This window comes from Haliaeetus albicilla, chromosome 28, assembly GCF_947461875.1.
Source record: "Haliaeetus albicilla chromosome 28, bHalAlb1.1, whole genome shotgun sequence".
Taxonomy (NCBI): domain Eukaryota; kingdom Metazoa; phylum Chordata; class Aves; order Accipitriformes; family Accipitridae; genus Haliaeetus; species Haliaeetus albicilla.
This window is the reverse complement of record NC_091510.1, coordinates 2638800-2665969: the sequence shown is the minus strand read 5'-3', so window position 1 is coordinate 2665969 and position 27170 is coordinate 2638800. Positions and strand designations below refer to the sequence as shown.

The window sequence follows — 27170 nt, the reverse complement described above, 5'->3', positions numbered from 1 at the left end:
ATACAATACTGAACAGCACATGAGAACTTCAGGATGGCTTAGGACAACCTGGACTCCCAAGTCATAGGCACCAACTTTCAGAACACAACCAGAGGGAGAAAGTTTTGGAAAAAGATACATTTTTCTCACTGGGAAGCTCATGCTAAAATAATAATCTGTTCCCATTAAGTCAATGTTTTTTTGCTTCTGACTTGAATAGGAATATGATTAAAAGGACTACATCGAAGGAATAGATGAAATCCTGATTAAAAACTGTTTTACTCAAACCTCTTTGCAATAAAAAATTCTCAAACCAGAAAATAAACGTTCTCACAGCACAATGGTTTCAAAAGGGAATGTAAAAAATAGATTTATATAAACTCCATCACTGTATTATATAAGTGTCCTGTATGGCACTATAGACTACTAGTGCAACACCATTATTTTTATAGAAAAACTGTATTTTAAATTAAATTTGTTTTCAAACACTTAATTTTTCAGGTATATGACTTAAATTTGCCACATGCACTACTTTAAAAAAAAAACCTTACCATGGCTATAAATTATTTAGCATGACTTTTTTGATGTTAAGCTTTCTAGTTCAGTCAAATAACTTACTGAAGTTGTCATATGCTACTATGGCGTCAAATTCTGCCCTAAGATCTGCACAGGCATATGCCTAAAAAATTGAACTGCTAAGTCTGACAGTTGGAAAACTGGATGGTATGCTTGCAGCCTGAATTAATTCCCCAGAACACATGTATGTAACTGTAGATCCCTCTGTGTCAAGTTGCTGGATTTTTTTTAGAGGAGTTTAAGCCCAGGTAAGGAATGATTAGCATGTAATTAGCTGAAAAGCCACAGATCTTCAGGCAATCTAGTAAGCATGAATTACTGCCAGCCCTTAGCTAAAACAGCTTGTACAAAAGTCTGTGTGCTGCAGATATGTAACCAACAGGAAATAGTTGTCTGATTGCATGAATTTCAGACATCTTCCAGCTTTCTAACTGATCTGAATGCTACGTCTAGTGCTCAGACGCATCTTCCGTAAAAGACTTATGATCCACAGAAGAAAGGATTTCACTCATTCATCTAAGTATTTTTACACATTTAGTAGATTACCAAACAATTATATTCTTCATTAATTAATCATGCTAGATATGATACGTTCGCCATCTCTATGAACAGGTGCGTTCTTATTACAACTACAGTTGGAAATAGATGTTGTAGCTGGCCTGTGGCTTGTTTTGAGTTTCCAGCAGCGGTATGTTTCTTGGAGATAGACTGAGCCTCATTGTAATCTTCTACAGACCATTATCAGGCCAAAGGGCCGCAGGAAAACATATTCTTACCAGTTTGAAGGAAACCTAACCGCTTTTCGACCATCAGGTGACACTGAATTAGATCCCTTTTCGTCCCTCAATCAGTATGCATGTAAATAACTCAAAATTAATTGAAATACTTGTGTGAGTAAAAGCATCCATAGGATTATGTGACTGTAGGATTAGACCATACGTAAAAACAATGGCTTTGGTAACATGTCAATATATTTACTAGTACGTACTTTCACATAGTAAATTCAATCTAGACTATCACATACGAGCTATAAATTCTGTTTATAAAAGCAATGTGATATTGGCACATTTAAAGTGTGGCAAAAGTACTTTGAAACATGCTCAAAGATTCAAGAGAAAACGCTTAATTTGTTTTTCTCTTAGATATAACATGCAAAATAAAAATCTACCTTTAAATTTTGGAATTACTTGAATACAGAACAGAATTCCTACTGAACACCAATATAAATGTAAGGGAAATGGAAAACAAACGGGTAGCAGAACATTACAAAAGCAAAAAGGGCACAGTACAGGTAATCACAAGCTGATATCATTTAATTTTATCATGCTAGAGAAAGGAGTAGGTTTACTAACTTACCCTCATCTTTGCACATGCATCCTGTGTTGACTCTGTGCCTCTTAACTCTTTTACCAGCATAGAACCTAAATACTAAAATAAAAAACCATTAGACTTAATTTAACTAAAATTCCAGAACAGACAAACATCTGCAGAAATGCACTGAAAATGCCTAAAAGACCCATAGTGGTAGCAGTCAACTTAATATATTGCTTTAGAGTTTTTTTTTTTTACTCTGCAGTTCTCTGATAAATCACTTAAACCAGTGTGTTAATCAACCTCTGAAACAGGAATGCACAGCAACAAGTGTATTGAATCGGACAGAGCCCTTTGAAATGGTATCTGAAAGTCTTCTACCTTATCACCTCAGTCACTCAAACGACAAGCAAATACTACAGATTCCATTTTAAAAAAGCCATTTGATTAAAAAATGGGGAATCTGCTTTTTTTAGCTGCCATCTGCCCAACTCATATTGCTCTGTGTGCAATCACGTGGACGTGAAGGCCAGCAGCGATGTTAACCTCTGTGTACACAATCTGTAACTAATTTATGTGCAAATAGCAGAGCCCGATGTCAGCAAACAGAGGAAATAAATCTGAACTGAAAACTGGTTCAAACCATTATTTCTTCCTAAGAAAAGGCTGCCCCTGAACGATTATTTTGAAGCCTTTACTGATCTGAAGGAGGGCTGGGTGAGAAGAAGCAGCAGGGAGCTGGTGCTGGGTCCTGGCTCGGCTCGCTGAAAGCCGCCGTGCTCTCGGAGGAGCCTGCTCATCTCCGAGGATACACAAGGCAGCGAGTGCCCCACTGACACATCCCCTTCCCTACCAGCCTCTTCCTCGCTACGTTTTCTGGCACGTGCGGTTTGAGCCCTTGCGTACCCCGAGAGCAGGCGGCGAGCAGCCTCGTTACTGCTAACAGGGCTGTGCGAGAGCCGCGCTCTCCGTTTCTCCTGGAGATGCTACAGGTGTGCGCATTTGTGGATATGCACAGGTTCGTAGAGCTCTCTGAAAACGGGATGTTTCTGTATTTCTGTATGGTGTCACATGCAAGTCTGGCTTAACTGGGAAAAGAGGACAGCAAGCCACCCCTCCTCTTCTCCTCCCCAGGCAGAGAGCTGTCTCTCTTTGCATTCTCACTGCAGCGCAATGCCACGGCTTCTCTTAAGGCTTCAGCCCTAAGAGAGCAGCACAGGAGTTGAAGAGAAGTCGTGCCACTGGTGAGAACAGGAGCCTCTTCCCCGGGGATGCTGCAGCCCACCACCGCTGCCCGAGCCCTTTCATTCTACCACACTGACTCCCCTTGAAAACAGCCCAAGCTGAGCCAACCAGACAGTGAACCAGCTTCATCTTAAACAAGAACCTATCAAAAATAACTTAGTTTACAGCTAAACGCAAGCTGGAAGTGAACAGAAAGTGTACTGGTTCAGCTCTCTGGTCTCCTGACCTAAATGGAGATATTTCCTTTAAAGCCTTCAGTTCACACTGTGTACCGCAGGAGTCTCTGACCTGCAAGAAAATGCATAAATATTTCAACGTAGACAGTAGCCAACATGGTGATTAGTGAGAAACACTTTACAGGGCATTATAAATGGAAGGGTGAGCAACACCAACACTACCAGATAAGCACAAGCAGAAAGGAACGAATGAAGGGCATTCCTGGGGGCCTGCAGATGTGAAAGATTCATAAACCAAGCAGCTGCGAGTCCAGCTGGGGGCTCGATGCTGACATGAATAGGGCTTTGGGCACTAATTTGATGGGACGGCTTGAGATTGCCCTTGCAGAAGAACAACAAATTTAAAGCAAGCTCTGAAATTAGAAAATTAAATAAAAGCATATTCAGTTGAATTGTATCTTTCTTCGGATCCTGCTGTCTGACACTTTTGGCATCCTTAGCCTTCTCTGGGAAGGATGCAATAAATTTCTTCAATTTTTTAATTTTATTATTTTTTTATAGACTATGGTACAACAAATTGTTATTTCCTTGAAAGCTACCAGTTGGTCAGGCACCAGGGAAAAAAAAAGCAGTGCTTTTGAGCTCACGGCAGAACAAGAGTAAGAAAGAGAAGAGACAGGCAGCTCCTGTCCCATCTGCACAACAGCAAAAAGCCTCAGCTGCAGGCATTCAGAAATGCTTCCCATGGTGGACTGTGGAATAGACAAACAAATCACAGAAGTACTGTCCAATTTAGTTGTCAGAAAAATCTGAAATTCTAGGAGGGTTTTGCTTTCCTTTGACTTGCTGTACTTTTGGAAATGTTCCTTCTCAAACACCCAGAACATGCAGGAGCAACACAGAGGACATCCAACAGTTCAACTGAGTGATGTGACATACAATGAAAGCTGCCCTTGTTATAACTTCCAAGCCAGGGCTTGTTATAACTTCCAAGCCAGGGTTTTACTCCATAAGGCTGAGGTCATTACAGCTCAGGGAGCCAAGACAGTGCAGTGATGCACAATCCTTAATTAATCAACAATAACTTGGATACTGTGATTTGGTGATTCCTTAATCACCAGGAACTTGGATATTCCTAGTCATCCCAACTTCATTCCTTTAATGATCCACATGCCTTCCAATCTACTACAAAGATTACATCTGATTACCAATTTACTGCTGGATCAAGTAATGAGATAAGAGGCAGTCTTGAGATAAACCTGTTCACTTCACTGAAAACTACGAAAAATATTTAAAGAAGTAGAAGTCACTGAGCTTCCTTTTTGATTTGAGGCGCTGCATAGGAAAGAAGCAAGACTGAGAGCAGGAGAGCTGGACCTTGACTGTGACTTGCTGAGGAAGGCAGAGGTTTGAGTTCCTGTCCAAGGACAATCACTGCATTCATGGCAGTTTCTACCCCACGAAGGTCTGATGGAAGGTACAGACATGCTCAAGGCCTGTGACACCCCTTCTGCCCTTCCTCAGTGGGAGCCACACTCTTGTCTCACCTGTGCTTGGTCTCTAATTCCTACCTTTCCAGATATGCTTTAAATCAGATCCAGCAGCCCCCAACTCTCCCCCAAAATGCTCCAGTGTTTGGCGAACAGAGCATTATCCTAAAAAGGACTGAGGAGTCAAGCTCCTTCAGGTGAAGAGGATCTAAACCCCATGCCCTGGACAAGCGGTTAACCCCCAGCTATCATGCTAAAGGCACCACAACTACTGAGACCCTTTCCTTTGTAAAATAAGTCAGCCTTGTTTCATTCGATGGCCACCTCCGAAGAGGACACGGTGGTCTGGGAAGCACCTTCAGCAACTTTAACAGTGTTTTCCAGCAAAGTCGGAAGGGGAGATGTCGGAGTTTAAACAGGTGGGCTGAGGCACCCCTTCAGCTCCCCAGAAGCACCAGCCACCCCGACCTGTTGATGGGGAACTTAAGGCTTCAGAAAAGTATTTTTCATTTAAAACCCAAAGTCTTCCAATATGACTTTCTGTACTTCAGGAGACCTTCATCTCCTTCACAAGCATTTATTACAGCCAAAGAACACTAATTGTCTTTAGCTGTAGAGGGAAGCTCCGTTTCTCCAGGGATGGAAAGTAGGAATCAGTTACAGCTATCGGGAGGTAAAAATAAACACTCTCTGCCCTGAAGGAACTGACTGCTACTGGTACTTCGAGCAGTCATCAGTTTGGGAGAGGTCTGAATGTGCCCTTGTCCCATGGATGGAAAACACTGCTTCGGGACCCTGATCTCCATCTTCCTCAGCTCCCTTCCCCCAAACCAGCTGTACAAAATTCAGGCAAGGCAATACTTACTTTAACTACTGTGCACACAGCATTAAGGTAGGCATGAGGATCCCATATTATGTTTTATTATTTTTCCATAAGTACTAGACAGGGATTTGTGACAGATGAGAAGTAGGGCTGTTTGCTCTCACTGTCACTTCTACAGCACTTAGCCACTTATTCATAATGTCATTTCTCTAACACTGTTGCTACATGGAATGCAATATATCACAAAATTCATAGCAAAAAGTACTGTGCATCCTTGTTTCTCATTTATTACAATTACAGTATTTCAGAGGAAGTGGCATGTCTCATTAAAAGTGACTGAAAAAATATTATAAATTAAAAAAAACCCAACAGTCTATCAAAATCTAAGACTAATATATCTACCCCAAATCAAACCAATAATTTATCAACACTTACAAATGCTTTATAATCACATGACTGGAAGATGAGTTTCTCTGGATGATGCTGCCAGTATTGCACAGGCGTTGATGCTGTGGCTTCATTTGGAGGTCGCAATGTAATTGAAGGCTCTCCCCAGTCTCCTGTCTGAAAATCACAGTTGGAGATGTAAGAGAAGTTGCAGGCAAATTCGCTATAACATAGCCCTCCATTGTGCTCAATTAACAATAATTTATTTTCTACACTTAGAGCCATGTTACTAAAATAAGTGAATACAACTCCTACAACATTCTTCATGATTTAACTTATAATCCAAAGTCATCTACTGTAGTGTTTAATGAGACTTTAATTAAATCTATTTGCTTTGAGAATAAAATCATTAAGCACCGGAAATGTTCCTTAAAAATAACTGTTTACAATATATATATGAGGATGAGAGCACTTGAAAAAAAATCATGAGATGCACAAAAATGCCATTCACAAATTCCACTGCGTGTTTTACAAGCTTTTCTACACAGTTAATAAGTCTTCCATTATCCAGCACATATAATCGCTAACTAACTTTCCTAAACGGCTAAATAACTGGGACTTTGCTTTGATCTGAAGACTTATACATTCTTCAAACGTATGAGGCATTCTTTAATCTCTTCACAAGTATTTACTTTGATCACCCTCTCTTGATGTCTCGTTGCAGAGTTACTAACATTGCCCTTCCACATCCATCAGTCTCACTGATATCGGTGATCGCCTTCCTGAGCTGTCATCTCCCCTCTTTCCTCAAAGCCCTCAGAGAACATGGGTAGGATGGCAGTTTGCTGCCAAATCACGTCGCAGGACACTCTTCTCTCTTCCAAAAAGAGCCAACGCAGGCATCGGTACAGGAACACCCCCAGCAGGGCAGTGCTGGTCTGGGTCTCACCTGCCGTTGTGTATTTTCAGACACGGCTTTACTGGACCTCGACTGAGCTCTGGGCCTTTGGGGGCTCCTTCCACCTTGCAGGCCCATGCAAAAAAAAAATCATTATTTGAGGTTATTTATTTTTTTAACTGTGATCTCTCTTACTTTTGGTTCACATGTGCCCACACTGCCCATGTCCTCGACACCAGGGTCGCTGCCAAACCAGCGTCAGCTCACTCTAACTGAAAAAGACCCATGGATGGATCCTTCTCCTCTTCCCAAGCCCTCTTGCCCCACTTCTCCCCTACCCTGTCCGGTCTGATCTGTCTCTGACTTCCCCTCTCTTGCCCACTCTGTCTTTTGGGGATCAGATTTCTCCTTCCTGATTCTCCTTCCTCCCCTGCTTGCTCTCTCTCAAACTATTTTACACTCACCTATATGATTATTTCAGTTTGGATTATGCTACTTCTTTCTTTACCTGCACTTATCTCTGTATTTTCCATGCATGTCATACTGTTTAAAATACGTGTGGAAGCCGGCAAGGAATTGTCACCAGCATTTCACACAGAATATGGCTAGAAGTTAAGACTTTTAAAGCAAAAAGAAGTTAAGCATCAAGAACACATGAAAAAATTCTTATCAAAGACGTTCAAAAGTCTGGCAAACTATCACATCCTACTAATTAAATCAGGACAGAATAAACAAAACAAGTACATCATTTTCATGTGTCACAAAATAATGGAATGACACACATTTGCACAACTCCGCAATGAAAAGCAAGAGATAAATCTGGAAACATCAACATTACGCTGCCGATATGGTAACTTCAAGCAAGTGAACATCATAAAACAAGTCAAACCTAGTTCATCTTGGCACTATTAGCACATCTACAAATTATACAGTACTGTAATTTCTGTTTTGCCTAGTTAAGTTGCCTATATGCTATGGATATGACTGCAACCTCAAATTTTGAAAGGAAAGCAGCAGGAGCAATTGCTCCAATTTTTGGCATTCTGTATCCACAGAAATGAATCCTTCTGACCACTAATGTATAAAAACCTTCTATCATATTTAATCTGAAGTGGGAATTTGATTTCTCTAGGAAGGAGTTCTCCCTATAAAATAAGGTTTCAATCATATTACAAGGGGTAAGGATCCACGCCCTTATTAATGGAGTTTGTATGTAACTACAAGAGAAGATGGATTGCACCCATCACAAATTCTCACAGTGTGCTCAACTGTCTCTTATGAGCTGTTCAAGGCCATAGCTAACAGACCACCTGAAATAGTCCTTTTTTTTTTTTTTTTTTTTTTTTTCCCCTAATAAAGATGATACACTCCTGCATGTTCTGTGTAAGGAAGCAGATCTCGGGAGGTACATCCTATCCATTTAGCAAAAGGTTACTATGATGGAACAGGAGTAAATCCATGACAGAGAAGCTATAAAAGTACATCTTTTGACCACTGGTCTTTCCACTGAGAAAGCATGGGGATGGCCATGAATTTTTATGGAGTAAGTGACCCTTGGTAGTGCTCCAAACCCTTTTGCTGCGCTGGTCTGCAGGTGACTTTCCTCACATGCAGAAAATGGACAGTACTGACAAATTAAGCAGGGTACATAAGGAATGAAATGAGCACATCATTTTACAGTTTGACTCCCTTTTGCATGAAAGATTAAAAAAAATGGAGAATCATATTGTTTCTGTCTGCAAATGAAGGGCAGTTAACAAGAGGAACAGTGATTACCGCTCATATTGGTTCAGTTTTATAAAGGAGCTAGGAAGCAATAATCACGAGGAAATGAGAAATAATCTTCAACCAGGCTAATAAAGCTAGACCCTTAGACAGGGACTGTGTGAAGACCATTCATTTGTATCCATTAATTGCTCTATAAATATATACAATCATCCTAGTACCTACTCCTCTTAAATTAGACAAACCAGAATTGACCAGATTGCTGTACATGTCTCTAGGATGATCTAAGCATGCAATATGGCTGAGGTTAAGGGAATGCAGAGATACAGGATTTCTGCTGTTCCTGACAGACCACTGCACCTGAAGACCTTTCATGTATTTCAGTGTGTCTTGTAGAGGGAGCAGCTACTAAGAAAAGCTGCATAAAATGAAACATCATAAGGTATAAATTATTATGATGGATGAAGAAGACATGTTATACATAGTCATAAAATTTTCTTTTGTAACTGTATTGTAAGTGTTTTTTCAATATTCAGCAGAAGTGGCTTCTGGTCTCCTTTCCTTTTGTTTCTTACCAAACTCCTTAGATTTTTAAACCATACTATCGCTAGTATTCATTACCTATTTATTTAGACTGAGTTGTACCAGGGTAGTCTCCAAAGCCCAGATCCATGAAGATGTTTAGAAGTGTAATTCCTATTACATATTCCACATGCAACTTCCTTTCCTTTCTTTTTTTAAAGGGAAAAAAGGCTTTTAAACAAGATTTAGACAGCTAAATACTTTCATAAATCTGGGCCTAAAACCTCTACAGGAAGAAAAGGCGCTCCTCAGCTGACTGACTCTAGTCAGATACTGAAATTTTGAGATTTAGGATGTGATGATGGCAATTAACTTCAGGTAAAATACAAAGTAGGAACATCTTTGACCTAGAGAAGACTTGACATGACAAGTCTCAAGTCTGGGGTAGAAAAATATGAATTACTAGTTGTTATAAATCTGAGGAATTGGTGTGGAACAACTCATGGGTGATGTATTGAGATTCAGGACCTTCATAAGCACCTAAACCACTTTCAAGTAGTATAGAAATGTTCGCAAATTGCCGTGAAGGACCAACTATGATGTTTGATTTCATTTTTAAAATAGATATGATAGGATAAGGATTTTCTGGTTTGAATATTTAATTTGCAATTATAAGAAATAATCAAACATTTAAGCTTATGTATTTTTTATGACACAATATACGTATGGAGATTTTTATCTCTCTGATGAAGTAGAAAGGGAAGAGATAATTTATTCCTCATCTAACTTTACAGCTCATCAGACAGCTGTGCAATTTATCACATGGTTTTCGCTGTACTGCCTGTGTTTTAGTATTCTAACCTCCCCATGCCTTTAACCAATGCCTTTCTTCTCTCTGGCCTCAGTCACCTTGAGAAAGAAGATTTTTTTGCTCCACATTTTGCAGATAAAGAATTTACAACCACAAAACCATCTCAAGTCAGGTGCCAGAGTGGTAAAGATTCAATCCTTTTACAGTGACAATTTTTAACCATAAAGATCACAGCCTTAAAGACCAGTATCTCATGCTCTTGCAGCGCTTCATAACCCTGAAAATGGGCAGATGTGTACTTCTCAGTGCTCTAGAAAGGGTCAGATGCTTGATGTCAAATGAGCTACAGAAGCAGATTACCGCTATTAGGTATTTTTTTACAATCATTGCACATTTTTCTATCTCATCCCATTCTCTGAGAACTGTATCTGACTCACATTAAAGGCACCTGGATGCAGAGGCAGTCACAGGTAAGAAGTAATCTCAATACAACTTCTATAAAATCTAACACCTGCCTCATCTTTTTATAAAAATGTCAAGCTAAAAACCCTTCATGCTATGGGGGGGGAGGGGGGAGGAAGGGACTGGTTTTGAGTGGCTTAAATGTAGTAATTTTTAACAAGGACCATGTGTTACAACTTTTCACCTGTTAAAGCCTCATGCCTAGTTACGGTAACATGCATTAGTCACCATGACAACAATAAATTTGAGCACACATAGATAGAACGCTTCTGGCTGAAAAATTAATGATTTTCTCCCTGTAAGAATTTTCGGTGGACCAGCCAAATCCTCATTATTTGCTTACGTTTTAATTCCTAAGGCGAGAGAAATTTTTTTAGCTCCTTATATCTGGCATTTGAAATAATGGAAACAGGTTCGTGGCGTATTTACATTTTAAAAGCTTCTAAAGCTCGGTAGCCAAAATGGCCCTCTCTGGCAGAAATGCTCCGAGGAGGCAGTTGTATGACAGAAATTAGGAGAAATCTACAGCTCCTCTGAAATACTAGGCTTAGTGAAACCTGAACGACTGGCTGTCATCCATACCACGCTGCAATACAGATCACCATGTTTGCTCTCATGGGCACAGCATGTGTGCCTCTGTCCCAGAAGTGATGAAAATTCAGAGCACCGTCAGCGTTACCTCTAATTCCCCAAAAGTGCCTCTGCAAACACGGCGTGCTCCTCCGCTAGGCAAAGCCTACAGATTAACACAGAAAGGGCAGCACAACACATTGGGGGGGTGAAACTGTGCAAACCGAGGTGTTTACACGGTTTCTCACTTTGGAAAAGTGAGCAAACAAAAACATCAGGAACAGAAGTCAAAGCTCCCCCCCAGCGAGACTGCTGCTGGCAATCCCCCCCGTCCTGTATGTACACCATACAGCCAACAGATGCTAACCACACGGCACGATACACCAATGCGCGCACACATGGTCCCCAGAGAGGGCGGACAAGTTACGGACTTTTGTTTGTCATTTCAGCGACATGACACCCGTAGATAACACCACGGCAACAGACTGTACATCCATAGAGTGACAACATAGCCATTTATCACTGTATCTTACATTATGAACCTGATGAATCGATGAGAAAGGATATCCTGCATTCTGGTTGGTCCAGATCTCACAGACAGAGGACTGCTAATATAAACAGAAAACTACATCTCATCTTGTAAATATTAATGCACCGCAACTGCCAAAAGGCAAGAATAATTAAGAAAAGGCTTGCAATATCATTAAAGAAGGAAGTAAAACAGCTGTTAAAAGTAATTTTTTATTTATTTGCTGGCAAAATATTTTTGGACTGACTGGAAGGAAACATAGCTTATTCAGAGACTTTAGACGAGGTTTCAAACTGTGAGTACAAGAAAACAGTTTAGTCAGAAGTGCTGGTGATGTAAAGACATAAAGTTATGCAGGCTTATAAACAGCAAATGCAGAAAGCACAAGAAATATTGGTTACATTCAGTTTTTGGCAGGGAAGAAGTTTGAAGTCAACAACCCAATTAAGTTCTGAGATTTGAATCTCTCTCTCTGTTGGAGACTTCCACAGGGAGAGAGGAAGGGAAAAAATCTGGCAATACAGCCAACAGGAAAAATACATTTTCTTTGTAACAATTACCAGGAAAGAATGCATTGCAATTAAGTGAAGCAGTTGCTCACCATCTCCTTCCAACAACAGTTCCTTTGCACACAAAGATACAGATAATATTACCTTTGGTATTGACCATGACCCTGCTGTCTAAATGAAAGGTTTCAGTCTACCGTCTATGTTATTGTACAGATAGTCTGTAGTAGCAAAGCAAAGTAAGCATACTGTAGCATCTCTAGCAAAAGCAACAGAACCAGGCAAGCATAGCATTCGCCAGCATCTTTTACATATTTCCTTGTTTGGACACTCATCAAGAAAGCATCTGTGACACCTCAGCAAAAGCTAAGATAACATTTTACAGTAGCCAGGCAACTAAAACAAAGCATCAGACGTAGGATCTGCCCACAGTATCTTCGGCAGGCAGCAACAAAAGGCAATAAACACACATCAAAAATGCAACTGCAGCATCCAGAATAGATAGCAATTAATATATCAGTATTTTAAGAACAGCAGGAATGTGCATTGCTGGTTCTCGTCAGCAGCAGCACCAATGCTCAAAACAATCCAAAGTAGTGCAAATCTTCTTAGAAATATGGCTCTTGCTCTTACCTTTTGTAGCCTGAAACCTGGCTGCCTGGCAGGTGACAGACTAGGTTATCGCTTCTGGTTACTGTCAGGGCAGGCTGGCATCCTCTGGACTATCGAGCACTGCCAGACAGGCTGCTGCCTGCCTAATGTTGTTAATTGTCTCTTATTTCCTTCATGATTTGAAATGCATGTGCACACATCCCTTCCCCCAGCTTCAGTAATTCTTAAACTTCCCTGTATCCGGTTAATTTCTTCTCCCTCATCTTGTTTTCCAAGATATTTGCTTCTCCTTCGTGATGTGCAGGGCTCTACATTTTGATAGCATTAGCTAATAAAAACTTCAACTTTGGTTCACCATCTTCTACCTCATCCTCTGCAACCTGCTACAGAACTGTCCTCCTCCGTGTGATGGACACACACTCTCAGTGCAAGGCCAGTAGCAAACACTGCTCCAGCTACTTCTGCTGGACATTAGAATTAGGACATTTCACGGGTTGGCACTAATGACTTTTTTTTCCGTGTGTCAAGCAAACTGACTTCTGGATGCTCCAGCCATCACAGTGATGCCTATGTTTTTTTTGCCTAGAGGTGTTCCTGAATGGGAATCCATGGCAGGAGGTTGTGCCTCTGCTTCGCAAGAGAAGAGTAAAAGAGAAGGCATTTCTGTGCCAGGTGCAGCATCCCCAAGCATCTGGTAATCAAGAAAACATACTGCAGGGCTATTTGGACACACGCACTGAGGTCCTGAAAGGAGGAAGGTAAAGCAGCATGGTACCGTATGCTAGCAGGCATCTTATTTCTCCCTGGCACTCACAGTGCTGGCACGGGGTTGCCGTGATGCCATCATGTCATACAGCCGGTTCTCACCATCTTGCTATTCTGGAGACTAATGTGCGTCCTTAAATCCTGCCCTTCCCAAGGACTTGCCCTTGGGGAGTGGTGCGGTGCCTCGGCCGGATCAGCCAGGAGCCGGTGCCTGTCCCCACGCAGCAGAGGCGTGCGGGGCAATCCCGGCAGAGCTGCTGCACTGACACAGAAACGCTGCAATAGCGGCCCTACCGTGCTGCAGCGTGTAAACGCAGAAATACAGCAGATACATCTCTCGGCTGCTTTGGCACTAACTCAGGAACACGTATCACGACAATCACGATGCTGCAGTAAGCGTGTATGCAAGCTTTAAGTTGCTCCATTTAAAAAAAGGGCAGGAAATCAATCCTTTCTTATCCATGCTGATGGTACCCACCCTGCCGCTCCCTCCCCAGCTCATCTCCTCCCAAACACAAACGCGGGGGTTAGCACCCTCCCCCCAAGAGTTAGGAGCTCTCAATGTGATGCCCTTCTGACACACCTATGTATTTCACCTTCCTCTTTCACAGGTTAAAGCAGCAGAAGATAGGCTGTCTGCAACCCCTTCTATAAACAAAGGAAGCCCTTATTATTATTTCTAATTCTTTCGAGAAAGAAGAGGGCATAAAAGCAGATGTCTGGAGTACTCACCTGCAAGAAACAAGTTCTGGGTCCAGGTCTCTGCTCCAAGGACCGTTCAAGTGAACTGACCCCATCACACAGACCTACCTCCAGAATTAAAGGTTTGGGGGATCTAGGCTTAAGCTAAATCATCTTTAAATACAGGTGACTGAATTTATTAAATCAGTAATACATCAAGCAGACCAGCAGAGACCAAGAATTTCCCATGACTGTATGAATGCCCAGGCAGAAGGGCAGCAGTGCAAAACTCATTACTCAGTTCTGCACTCATTAATGTTTGAATGACTAAGGTACTGAAATGCAGTACAGAAGGAACATTAATTTCACAGAAGGTAATGAATTCAAATTCAGAAACCAACCTTTTCCTTGCACCACTGTAAAAATATTTAGCATTTACTATCTACATATTTTATGTCTTCAAAGTGCTGAAATTTTTTAATGAATTATGAAATCCCCAGGAGAAGTACTTAAAGTTGCATATGCTTGTGCTGGAGAGGAAGGAACCAAGGAAAGGAAAAAGGTTAAGTGAGTATCTGAGGCCAGAAAATAGGCAGTAGGCGGGAGAATTGGGATTAGGCTTCAAACACTTGTAATTTTCAGCTCCCAATACATATGGCCTCAAAAAGAAGGAAAGGAATTGAATCTGTGCATGCACCTCCACCATAATAAACACAAATACACTTGGGCACTTAACACCACTGACACAGAGATTCTGTGAAAAAGAGTTTAACAAAGAACATTTTCTTAAGTAATAGGCTAAAGAGCAGCAACAAAATAGCATCAGCTATTGCCTGATTAGTATCAAACATGTGCTTATCTTATTCTTCCCAAAAGATAAATGCTTACAAGTAATATTGCGACAAGACTCTGCTATCACCATACTATTTTTGTGATAGCTGTAGATGTCCCATGCATAAAAGACTTCCCTGCCCAGTCACCGTGGGACACACCTCTGGACGGGCAGGAGGGGCGAAGGAAGGGGGAAAGGGACCGGCCGGCACTGCACGGCTCCTGCCGTCTGCTACCCGGGGTACAGGTGGCCGGTTAACGGTGTGAGAGGGACGGAGGGAGGTGAGGCTCAGCTTAGGAATATATGCACGTATGTGCATCTATCTATGTCTATGTATATATTACTGAGAATAACAAAGAAAAAGCATAATATTGCCTGCCATGGGTTACCTGAGACAGCTCCTGTGGGCCAAGAAAAAGTCAAGATGTTTATAATGAGGTTGTTCGGTATCAATCATCTCAGATCAGATTTCCTTCCTTTGCTGGAAAACTGGCTGACTGAACCAGCAGCAGGGAGAAGCAGCACAGCAGGACTCGGACACTGACTGCGTGACTCCTGATGTGGCAACATACAGGACACATGCCCCATACACAAACTAGCCTGAGTCAAAATGCAGAGGTTGCACAAGAAGTTGAAATGCTCTTTTAGAGAATAATTATCGGTATTTAAGCACAACTGGACTGGAAGATGTCGAGGCAATCTGCAATGATCTGCTCCATGCCATGGCTTGGAGGAGTGCCCAGGCTCTCTAGGGAGGTTCCAGAAGTAAGGGACTTCCCAGAATGGGGTAAGAACTGAAAACGGATTTGATGAACTACAGAAATCAGTCAGAGAAATTCAGTAAAATAAGAGTATTCCTTGGGAATGTAAGATTAAATGCACAAATAAAATGGCAAATAAATTAGCAGAGTGATTTAACAGGCAGGTGGGGAGAGGACACAAAAAAGATCTGGAAGTTTTAGTATACTCAAATTAAATACATCAGTCTTGCAGAAGAATAAGCAAATAAATTACAGGATAATTCAGGCTGCAAGAGAGCTCAGGAAGATTTCCATTCCAACCCCAGCTCAAAGCAGGAGCAGCTGTGAGATGGGACCAGGTTGCTCAGGGCTTCATCCAGTCAGGTCTTGAAAACCTCCAAGGACAGAGACCGGACAGCCTCTGTGAACAACCTGTGCCCCTGCTTGCCTCTCCTCATGGGGAGGAACGTTCTCTTGGTTCCTCTGGGCCTCGCTGCAGGGCTGAGCCTCGGGATATGGCTCCCGTCTCCTGGCACTGCAGCCCCAGCGAGGCACCGGGGGAAGGAGAGAAACAGTGGCAAACCCCGCTCCCTCTGATGCACGTTATTCTAGCAGTGACTTGCTAACTATAATTCAGTCTAGCTCCAGAAATGAGGAGAATTTTGGATCACATCCCAGAAAGATCACTCTTGGCATGGCGAACAATCTTCAAAGGTGCAACAGCTGAAAGAAACAAATGAAAATTGGATGAATGGGGCTGTCTGGCCCCTTTTGTAATCGTCGCTCAGGGCCGTGGGAGAGCAGTTGTGCTGTCTCAGTAGATGCTGCTTCCCTGAATGTTCCCAAAGCTCTGGGGAGAGCCTGTCTTACCGGCAGGAATAATCGCAGATCCTCCTTCGAAAACGAGGTCTTCAGAGACGGAGAGTGAAATCTGAAATCGGTATTTCTTTTAGAGAAGCAGAAACTAGCAATAACACTTCTTGTTAGAATAAGTCTATATGTTTTGCATTGCTGTATTTCTTTTGCTTCTGGAAACACCTCACATGAAGATTACCGGAAAATCACCAGCCGTTTTGGAACGGCGTTCTTGCAGGCAGGCAGCGGGTGAGAGGCGTGAGCACAGGCTCCGGTTCAGTGCCCGCGGCGAGGTTTCACAAGAAGGTGCGTGCCACAGCCTGCACACCCCGCGAAGGGAGATGACCGGCCCAGCACCACAGACTGTCCCCTCCAGCCCCACGGCAGGGCGAGAAGCAAAGCCTCCTCCCGTACCAGGGTCGGTGCTGTAGGTCTCGCACACCTCCACCTCCTGCTTCACGCAGGGCCGTACACCTTGCACGTTCTTTTTCCGAAAAGACTAATAGCGCAGCCGCGCTTCCCTCTCAACCGGCCGGCACCCTCCGTCACACGACGGCAATCTTCTTTGATAGGCAGGCAGTTTTCATTTGACTTCCATCCAGCAACCCAGGATTTGGGTTCCTGCTGGGAAGGACCCACTGAGGGTCTTCCTAAGGATTTCCCAAGGCTACCCCTGCCCTGCCCGGCTCCTGGAAGGTCCAGCTTTACAGCCACCGCTCCGGCCCTGCCGTCGGGGCTGAGCAGGCAAGCCTCTTCCGACGGACAACAGCCCTTCTGCTGGTGCTGCCGGAGCCTTTTAGCCTCGCACGGAGGACACAAGCTTCTGGACAAATACCACCAATAAAGATTATGAGGCTGTGGTCCCTGAACATTAGGTAACGGTATCTACATTTTAGTGAAAAGTAACAACAAATCAACAACAAAAAGCAGGCGCTTTCAGAAGAGCGCCCCAAACTCTAAGTACAACTTTTTTCCAGCAGCTCAAAATGTAAATGTTAGATATTAAAATGCAGCTCTGACTCTGAAATATTCAAGTTTTCAGTAACAATAGTTTATTTGACAGTAGAAACTACCTCGTCTTCTCCATTTTTCATACAATCCTCCTCCATTTTTCATACAGTCTTTCCAAGGTTGAGCTTCTAGCTCACAAGACTGAGTGTGAAAAACAGTAAATTAATAAAGAACATCTGTCCCCATCTTGAAAGAACATCTGTCCCCTTCTTGGTGTAGTATTTATGGCTTTAGTTTGGATCATTAATACCAAATATAGAAGCGGCTTCCTTAATTCCATATGCTGAAGCAGCATGTAGGTATGATCCACATCCCACGACTTTATTTCTAAAATGCTAGCTTCTGTAACATTCCTGAAAAAATTGTATCTTTCTATTCAGGCAGAAATTACTTCGATTTTTCACAATGTCTTTAACAGTTTACTTGTCCATTAAATACACAATAGTCAAGGGATTTACAGATGAAACTTTGCTGAAATTTACAGTTCAAGATAGAGCCCTCTATGGCATTCATATCTGTCTGAATTAAAAAGGCAACTGTCAGTAACACCTATACCAGGCAATAAAAATAGATTCAGTTAAGCATTTTTCTTTTGATGTTAAATTGAAGGTCTTCATAGTTCAGTCATCCTTCCATATTAAAAATAAAAAGCACCTAAAAATATGAACCTTAGAGCATTTTGTTTGGGTTTTACATACTTGTCTTTAAAATGGCTGTCTGTTCATCCCCACAACATATACTATTTTATGCTTATAAAAAATGGAAGAAACCTTAGAAATAACAACAGAATGAAATAATCTAGACAACGTATTTTTGTATTTATTGCTTCTTAAATCTACTAGTAAAGAATTCTGCTATTTCACCAGCAATTTCAACCATTGATAAAACCCATTCTTCATTGCTTCTTAGATTATCACATTTTACACACCAGTATTCTCCCGGGCATATTTTCCTTCATTCACTGTAATCTTTAAATCCTTCCAAAGCAGAGAAGGAGACAGGAAAACAAACAGGAAACAAGCAAATAAAAAAAGTCATACTGTGGTTAAAAGTTAAAAAACTGAAGGTCTTATGAGGCAAGAGTTTTATTTTTGGCTCCTTCAAATTTTCAGTGTCATCTTAGCCAACCTGCAACATCCCTGTACCCCAGTTTTCTTAGCTGTACAACGGAAAAACATGATTTTAAACCACATAGCCCCACACTGCACTGGAAATATGAATGCATTAGTATCTGTGAAGTATTTGGAAGGTATTATTGAGTTGAAGGTATTATTTCAGAAAGCAGCAAAATTATCTCACAATTTTCATATAAACCTGCCTTCACAAATTATGTCTCTTGTTTTTATTACACTTTTCCCCTGTTGTAGATAAAGGATCTCTGGTACTAACTCCATTTAAATGACCAACTCCTGCACATCAATCCTAATCCTGCAATGAATTATTGTATCTCACAAAATAACATTACAAGGCAGAATCCCAACAATCAGGGTAGCTTTACTTCAAATCTACTACCCAGTCATTACAATGACCTTACATTTAACTTGCATTTTAGAAAAAAAAAAAAAAAAAAAAAAAAAAAAAAAAATAGTAAGAGCCCTCAGACCATGGGACCAAAGAACGCCAAAGGCTTTCCAAACTAAGTCTGGGTTCAGTATCTCTGGGAAAGAACCTCTCCTGCCAGCCTTTGTGAATAATTTTTCCAACCCTCTGAGATCTTAAATGATTCTCTTCCTTCCATCACAGCCCACTGGGGTGCCCCCCATACGGGCCACAACTAGCTTTATCCTACCAGAAAGCTTACTCTGACTCACGATCAGTTTTTTCTCCCAGAGGCAGACACAGCCCGGAGCTTTCCCCGGAGCCCTGAAGAGGCATCCACGCACCACCTGCCGAAAGGAGGGACCTCTCCCATCTCAGGGTGCAGCACGATGCCTGACCCAGCTGGGCTTCTGCAAGGAACGGCGTGGATGCTTTTCGGCTCGGGGCAGGATGCAGCATGCTGACCACCACGGCGACAAGTCTTATGGACCACAGTGGCTAAAAACACCGTGTGTCATCGGCTGGAGCAATAAATAGCAACAGCCTCGGGGCTGGCAGCCTGGGATATGCTTGCAGCTAGTACCTAAAGCTTCTCTGCTGCCTGGAGAATTGCAAATCCTAAAGACCCGACATTTTAACTGGTGTATTTTAATGAACTTAGCTATGCATCCTTCTAACCTCCAAAGCTCTTCCCTGCAAATATATATTTGCACCCCCGCCCCATGATTTCAAGGGTGAATGAAGAGCCCAATCCCTCCAATGGGACTCCTCCTATTGATTTTGGTTCCAAAGTCCTTAGGCTTTGCTTGTATGATTTCAGTTCTATTTTAAAGGTTTAGGCAATCTGAAGAACAGCTTCAGCTATTTTAAACTAAATTAATTTGGTCATATTAATATACAGTTTGTAGGCTCAGAATTCAACATCCACAAAGATGATTCAGACTACTCAACCCTTTCTGGATTTTTTTTTTCCTTTTTAATTGGAAAACAAACCATCTCGAAACCTTCTGTATTACCTTTTTGGCAGTTGTGGTTTATCCAACCAGACGTCAAAGACTTTCAAAGTTGGACAAACAACTGGAGAGTTGGATGACCAAACGTATTCCAGTGGGGAATCCAAATTCGTTAGACTCATTGTTTATATTAGGATTTTCCCCTCTCAGGTCACAAACAGTCTGCTAGGGAACTGTGAATGAAGGTACATGCTGGCCTTGAGACAAAACCACCCACATTAAGTAACTTTAAATCAGTGCTTCCTCCAGGAAACAAAGCGTTGTATTACTTACAAGCAGGTTTGATTACGGTTTAGAGAATTGTTTAAACCCATTTAGCAGATCAAAGGCAAACAAATTTAAGCTGATGTGCTCACTTTTAACAAACACTGGTTGATATCTGATGCAAAGATCAACATGCATGACAACTCCCATGTAAAAGTTTAGTGAAAAGACAGGCCATAGTAAAGATGGAAACATCAGAGCTCACCATTTTCTCAAAATATCTTCAGATTTTAGATTTTAAATTGAGACTAACAATAGTCTTAGATCCTAACATTTCTGAAATAAAATCAAATTCATGAAAGCAATACCACGAATAAGCTCTCAATACTGTGTTGGCCTCTCTCTTCAAGGCTATAAAAATACCTATTAATCTCATCGTCAAGAACATACCTAAAACCATTTAAAAAAATCACAGCTTCAAAGATGTCTTTACGCACATCCGTCTACTATAGCATCCAGTAAACATGCAGATTCATAGAGCGGCATGCAAGCAGCCTAGCAAAGAGAGGGTTAAAACAAAGAATATCCTCAAAGCAATTCCAGTAATCCCTCTAGATCATTCTGCTTGTGAGAAGTATTCTAGCTGGAAAGCTGGACTGGTATCAGCTCAGAAGTTGTTGTTGATCTGACATAAGCCAAAGGAACCTGCAAACTGCAAGGAGGAAGTTGCTAGGTAAAAAAAAAAAAACAAACAAAAAAACACAACCACGGAGCAGAAGGCTCATGTTAAGAATCAGTTAGACCTCCTTTATCTTCCAGAAACAATTATTCTACCTTTAATTTCAAAGGGGCTTTGGGGGAAAAGATTGAAGGAAATATAGTTCATTTTAGCAAAGACCATATTGCAAAAAATAAATTTAAAAATCTATTTTTGGGCTAGAATGGTTGAAGAAATCCCTGATTAGCCTCTTAATGGGGTGAGTCCAATTTAGTGAGAATGATCACCAGAGGGAGTCATTGACTTTCCCATTAAAGTCAAAGGGAATTTTACATACATTAGGAGCACAGAATTTGGGGGCACAGCTGAGAAAGACTCCAAACAGATTGGAGTTCAGGGACTAACACAAAACACTGTCTTATGGATTTCATCTGAATCCATTTTCCTCTTTGGAGTCCCAAAGGATGACTGCTATATTCCACAGTGAAAGTTAGAGAGAAGGCACTGAAGTCATTCATTCAGTGGGTACACACTCCCACAAAAAAAAAAAAAAAAAAAAATCCCAGCACTTAATTGGTTTTAAAGTGGTTTGGAGTGGTGTAAGTAAGTACTGCTCAGTTTTCTCTTTGGATATGCAACATACCACAGTCCTTCTGGAAAAGCCATTTTTAACAGCCCAAAGAAAATCTCCAGGTGCCATATATGAGAGTGTGTCATACCTCTTGGGAATACCAGAACTTCAAACAGGAAAAGAAAAGAGTGAAAAGGAGACAGCTAGTATGCTTTTTGGGGTTGGGTTGGTTTTGTTTTTTTTTTTTTTTCTTCAATGCTAGTGACTAAAAGAGGAAGTGAGAATAGGGATTTGTGAACCAAGTGATAAAATGAACTAAGTAGATGAAGCAGCCTACTCAGCCATGAGCAAGTGTGTATTTCATGCTCAAACACCTAAATTTCACGACCTTCAAAGAAATATTTTCATGTTCAGGACTGGGCTTTTCCTTGCTGGACTTCAGCTCAATCTTGTTCTTGCCACAAAAGCCCAGCACTTTGGTTTGAAAACAAGCTCATTCACTAGGCAACTTTCCCCTTAATTCTGTACAATAACATTATACAGCAGAGAATTAGGAGTTTAAAAAAAGGCAAGGAAACAGCCCCACCCAACTAAATGCAATTTCACTTCCGCAGAAATGTCCTCTGAACAAATGGAATTCAATTTTTTTCTGTGTGACCAGGTAACGGCAGCACCTTGTTTTGCTTGTTTACTTAATTACTTCTTGTTCATGCAATTAGCTGAGAGATTGCAGCCTTTTGTTCATTATGTTAACCATAACACAGTTATTTGCATAGCTGTTTCCATTTTGAGGCTGAATTTTGGATAGAGGCTCTACTTTGGGCTGTGGCAAGCAGAGAATGGCTGGGAAGCCTCACACAGAGCAGCATGCAGCAACCTGCTCCTTCGTGGGGTGAGTCGCTCCAGGAACCGCACTGGCTGCCCATCTGCTTCTGACAGCAAATCAAAGCCCTATTTCCAACATGTGCTGCAAAGACCTGGCTGTCTTTCATCATACGTACCACCAAAAACCAGCTGAGTTCATCCTAAAGCACTTCCGCCAAGAGGCTGCCCAAGCTTAACTTTACTGCCCTTTAGAATGGTACAAGACATCACTCTGGTCAATGTATGCTTGATTTAAAATTATCAGTAGTCTTACTGTGGTTGGGTGAGAACATTTGGAGAGGGAGGCTACTTTAGGCTTTCTTTCATGAACAGTTTGATTTAACATCCAGTTGAGTCTAGCACTGTTGCAATGCTCAAATGAGTTGTTGCGCAGTTAAATCTTTTTTTTTTTTTAAGCACTCAAGATATATCCCCAGATCACAGAATTTAGCAGAATGCTGACCCTCTCCATTAATAAATGCAGCAATCACCAGCCCCCAAGTCCTCTGAGCTGCTGGCAGTGAACTCATGTCAGCTTATTTTTATCTATATTGCTCAGAAATTGAGGAATCTGAACCTTCTTACAGCAACAAGAGGCAGAGTCAGTGCCGTTGGGAGACTGCATACTCTGGTGCGCAGGAGGCACCTTCATCTCAGCCTCCAGGCACCTAAACGCTCCCAAAATTCTACCTCTCAGGAGAAACTGCACACCAACTTACACTAGTTGAAATAGAGAGAACTGGAACATACAGCTTGGAAAAACTGTCAATCTTTGTAGTTTACAATTCAGCCTTCATATATGACCCACAGCTATGGTTAGGATTAGTTCTGTAACAAATTGCAGCAAGGAACAGCCTTTTAATGGCATCGTTTTAACCCTACCTGTGCCATCTGCCTCTCCAGCTTTGACCGGGGAATGTCATCAAAATAGTTTTCATTTCTTCTTCTCCTCGCATCGCCCTGCATGATAATGTGGGGAACGTCCAGGGAGCCACCAGTAGTGAAAGTGCTTTGGCTAAGTGATGGAGACAACTGAGGAGGAGTGTGGTTACCGCTGGGTTCCTGGACAGAGAGGAGAAAAATGCAGCGTAAGAAGAACAGCGTATTGCTGACTTCAAACCACACATTTAAAAGTGTATTTGAATTATTCATACTAAAAAAAATTAAGGAACAATTCCTGAAGTAGAGGTTGCTGTAGATGAACTTTTGAGATTTGCTACCTAAGGCGCAGAGCCCATGTAGAAGGAAAAATAATTCACTATTTACATGAACTAGTAGCAAATTCCCTCTTTGAAACCTCCTTGTGTAATATATGCTCCCTTCTAGGACTGCTAGAGAGATAAAACAGTGAGTTACTTCTTGTCAAGGCCCAAATAAAGCCATGATTTAGGGCTAGCTATTTGTAAGATGAAATACATTCTCACCGCTTCTGAGCAGCCACTCTGAGCTGTGAAAGTGATATGAAAGTGATTTGAACTCTAGCAACATCTCTTGCTGGAAAAAAGGAATGCACGAACGTTTACAAAATATAGACACTTTGTTTGCAGTTTTTATAGGTCTTGCAGAACATCCGTTTAACTTGAAGTACTGGATATCAGAAACAAGCTAAACAGCAATTCCTAGACTGCAGGAAAGCATCAGAGTACAAATATTTTATCAGGCTTTTCTTTTCAGTAATCTCTGCTGAACTGTGACCTTGTATCAGTCAGTGTGCAAATACCACAGCGAATTGACACATGAACTCTATCTAATAAGCATCTAAACAAGTCCTCCTGATCATACATTTTACCGGGATCTGCCACCACACCGCTCACAGCCAGCCACCATATGTATGTTTGGAAACACCTATTCTCATGCACATCACATCACTTGTTCAAACACCAGCTGCAAACACTGGTGCCCAGCTCCACCATCCGACACTCTCTTGGCAATGGGAATCAGCAGGAGCAGAGCTACAGCGTACTGGCCAGCCGTACCACCCCAGTGCGGGCTGCAAACCACTGTCACAGCAACTGGCTGGAGAAACATGTTCCTCTCTCACGAAGCAGCTTACTGGGCTCAATTTATCTGACACTAGAGATTTCTCTGATAGTAAGTTCTTTGGAGGCAGAATAAACCTGGGAGTGTGGTTGCACAGTGCAGACCTTGTCTAAATTACCTATTGCTGTAATACTCTATTTCAATGCTGAACAAGAAAAAGGGACCTGAAGATATTAGAGGAAGCAAAGACCTGCTCCAGTGTACATGGAGGGTAAAAAACCCTGCCTTTTTATTTAAAGAAAGAATTCAAGTGGATATTTCATGCACAATTACATTGAAGCAAACCTAATGCTGAAAAGCATCAAGGTACTTTACTCCATGCTGTTAAGAAACAAGGTCTGGTGTAAGAAATCAGAGAGCTGTAATCTCTTCTAAATGGAAAGTTGCAATTCTCTGTATGTGTTCAAACGATAGCAACATCTGATGCTAGTATTTGAAACGTAGGAGTCTACGTGACGTTATTCCTTGCAATTACAATAACGGATTAATATTTTCCAGGTTGGTTGACTAAAACCAGGGATACACAGCTGTTTAGCAACTTTTAATTAACAGGGATTTTTTTTTGTTTTTTTAGTTCTCTAGCTTTCCTATGATCTGAGACAAGCACTTGACATTTCCCAGGGCAAAGAAAGGAGTGTTTTCCTCTTAGGAATAGTCTTTTTCCCTCCTTCACAAAAATCCACCTACATTTGGCCCAGTTAAAAGCTTCTGAAAAGCTGTAATCTGCACACACTCAGAAGGTTTGGTGAGGCATAATGTCTAAAGCCTCCCTCCGATTCTTCCACGGGCCCAATTCTGACTAGATGCTGCAGGCGCCTCTGCCTTGAAAATAACCTGAGAGGCACCAAACGAGATCCTTTCTAATGACCGGTACCTGCCCCTCCAGCAACCTCTCTCTGATCCGAATCCCAGTTCACCCACTGTCAGCAGGCTGATAAGGCCATCAGCGCATCAAAGCGACAGATGACCGTGCAATGGACATACAGATTCCAGCTCTCATCAAGCTCTTCATATTTTATCAAACTGCATATAAAGAGGAAATTCACTCAGAGATCTATTATTGGAAGATTGCTGGCAAGGCAATACAGGCAAGAATTACAAAGTCAAGGAATAAAAGAATTACGGTGCTACTGCATTATGGAACAGTATGTAATTGTATGATTTTATGCTATTTTCTCAAAGTCGTCCTTCACAGCACAGATGGATCCTCTACTGTGCAGCATGTTGTCATATACTCAGCACTGTGTTATCATTAGTTATCGTGTAGTCAGTATTTTATTCTCACCTCGTTTCATGGCCCCAAACCCCTTCCCTAAACTCTGTTCAATTCCTGACTTGAAGATAGGATGACTAATATTGTCATTTTCATGATGCTCCTAAGTGCTTTACAAATGTCAATCAATTTATTTTCACAACACCCTGTGACTTCTGGCATTTTATAATCACCACTTTAGCGTGGGGGACCTGAGACACACAGACAAAGGTTAAAAAATATCAGTCACTTTGGATGTCCAATTACAATATCTATTGCCTGATTTTCCAAGTGCTTGTATTCAAAACTCCACTTCTATTGATCTAATTTGCAGCACTGTGTGCTCAGCACTTGTATAAATCAGACTCCAGACTCCAGTCAAATATGCAGAATGCCAGTAACATACAATTAGTGACTGTTTATGAGGCAATTACCTAAATAACTTACCAAGCATTATCCAAGGGCTTTGTGGCAAAAGCAGGTGTAAATCTGTATTTTCATAGCTACAGCTATTCCTCTAATCACAAGTCTCTCTCAATTCTTCCTTCATTCCTCTTCCTCACTCCATACCCACTTTCTCATCTCCATAACAGATCTGCAGACCAAGCACGGATGCCTGTGCAGGTGCTGTCATGTCCTCAGTACTGTGCTACTCTTAGTCACCAGATATTCCTATCGTGTTTCCACCTTGTTGTGAATGCATGGATACATGCCCTGCAGGGACACCTGATCATATATTTCACTATTAAAATCTGCCTGATCCTCACTTCTCAGTCCTGCCAGTCACATAAAGCTGGAACCACACAGGTTGGGGCTGGAAGGGAGCTTAAGAGATCTTCCCCAGGCTGCCTAGGTGCACCCCATGCCCTGCAGGTGTTTGTCTAACCCGTTCCTAAAACCAGGAATTCTCTCTAGTGAATTAATTCTTGTGTTAAAATCCAAATTTTCAGCCTAAATTTTTATTCCTTCAGTTCAAATTCCAGCCTCCAGTGCTGAGCAGGTAAGGATGGGGTTCCATGAATAACATGGAAACCGGTCCTGTAATTAAAGATTATAATGCACTCAAGGAAGGAAAGCAAGATTGCATAGGTAGCCTGAGATCCAGCATTTTCTAACTTTTGAGTTTGAAATCAAAATAACTTTTCCTTAGTACACAGTTATTGTGGGAATAACGTATTTTGTGGATACTTTTAATGTTTGCTGCTTTTCCTCAATATTTAACCATTCTTTCCTTTGAAATATTTTAAAAGCTAATACAAAAAGAGTAGAAAAAGATCGAGTGTTAGCCATGCTTAGGCTGACCTCGGGACCTTAAAAGTAGACTCTTTAAACAACAAACTATCTTTCCTACTGATCCAGAGCAACCTGGTCTAGTGGAAGGTGTCCCTGTCCATGGCAGGGCGCTTGGAACTAGATGATCTTTAAGGTCCCTTCCAACCCAAACCATTCTCTGATTCTATATA

General features: G+C 41.6%; 1 protein-coding gene across 10 annotated transcripts in view; it reads right to left on the bottom strand.

The window, feature by feature from the left end:
* ANKS1B (ankyrin repeat and sterile alpha motif domain containing 1B) overlaps window positions 1-27170 on the bottom strand; it is a 427100-nt gene that overhangs the window by 22592 nt on the left and 377338 nt on the right. For 5 of the 10 annotated variants that reach the window (XM_069773749.1, XM_069773747.1, XM_069773745.1 and 2 more), the window contains 4 exons: window positions 23298-23477; window positions 11509-11583; window positions 6036-6164; window positions 1912-1983 (listed from right to left, as the gene is read on the bottom strand). In XM_069773749.1, the coding sequence (XP_069629850.1) occupies window positions 1912-1983; window positions 6036-6164; window positions 11509-11583; window positions 23298-23477 (456 nt within the window). The remainder of the gene's footprint in view (window positions 1-1911; window positions 1984-6035; window positions 6165-11508; window positions 11584-23297; window positions 23478-27170) is intronic. The other 5 variants (XM_069773754.1, XM_069773748.1, XM_069773751.1 and 2 more) reach the window with 2 other exon arrangements.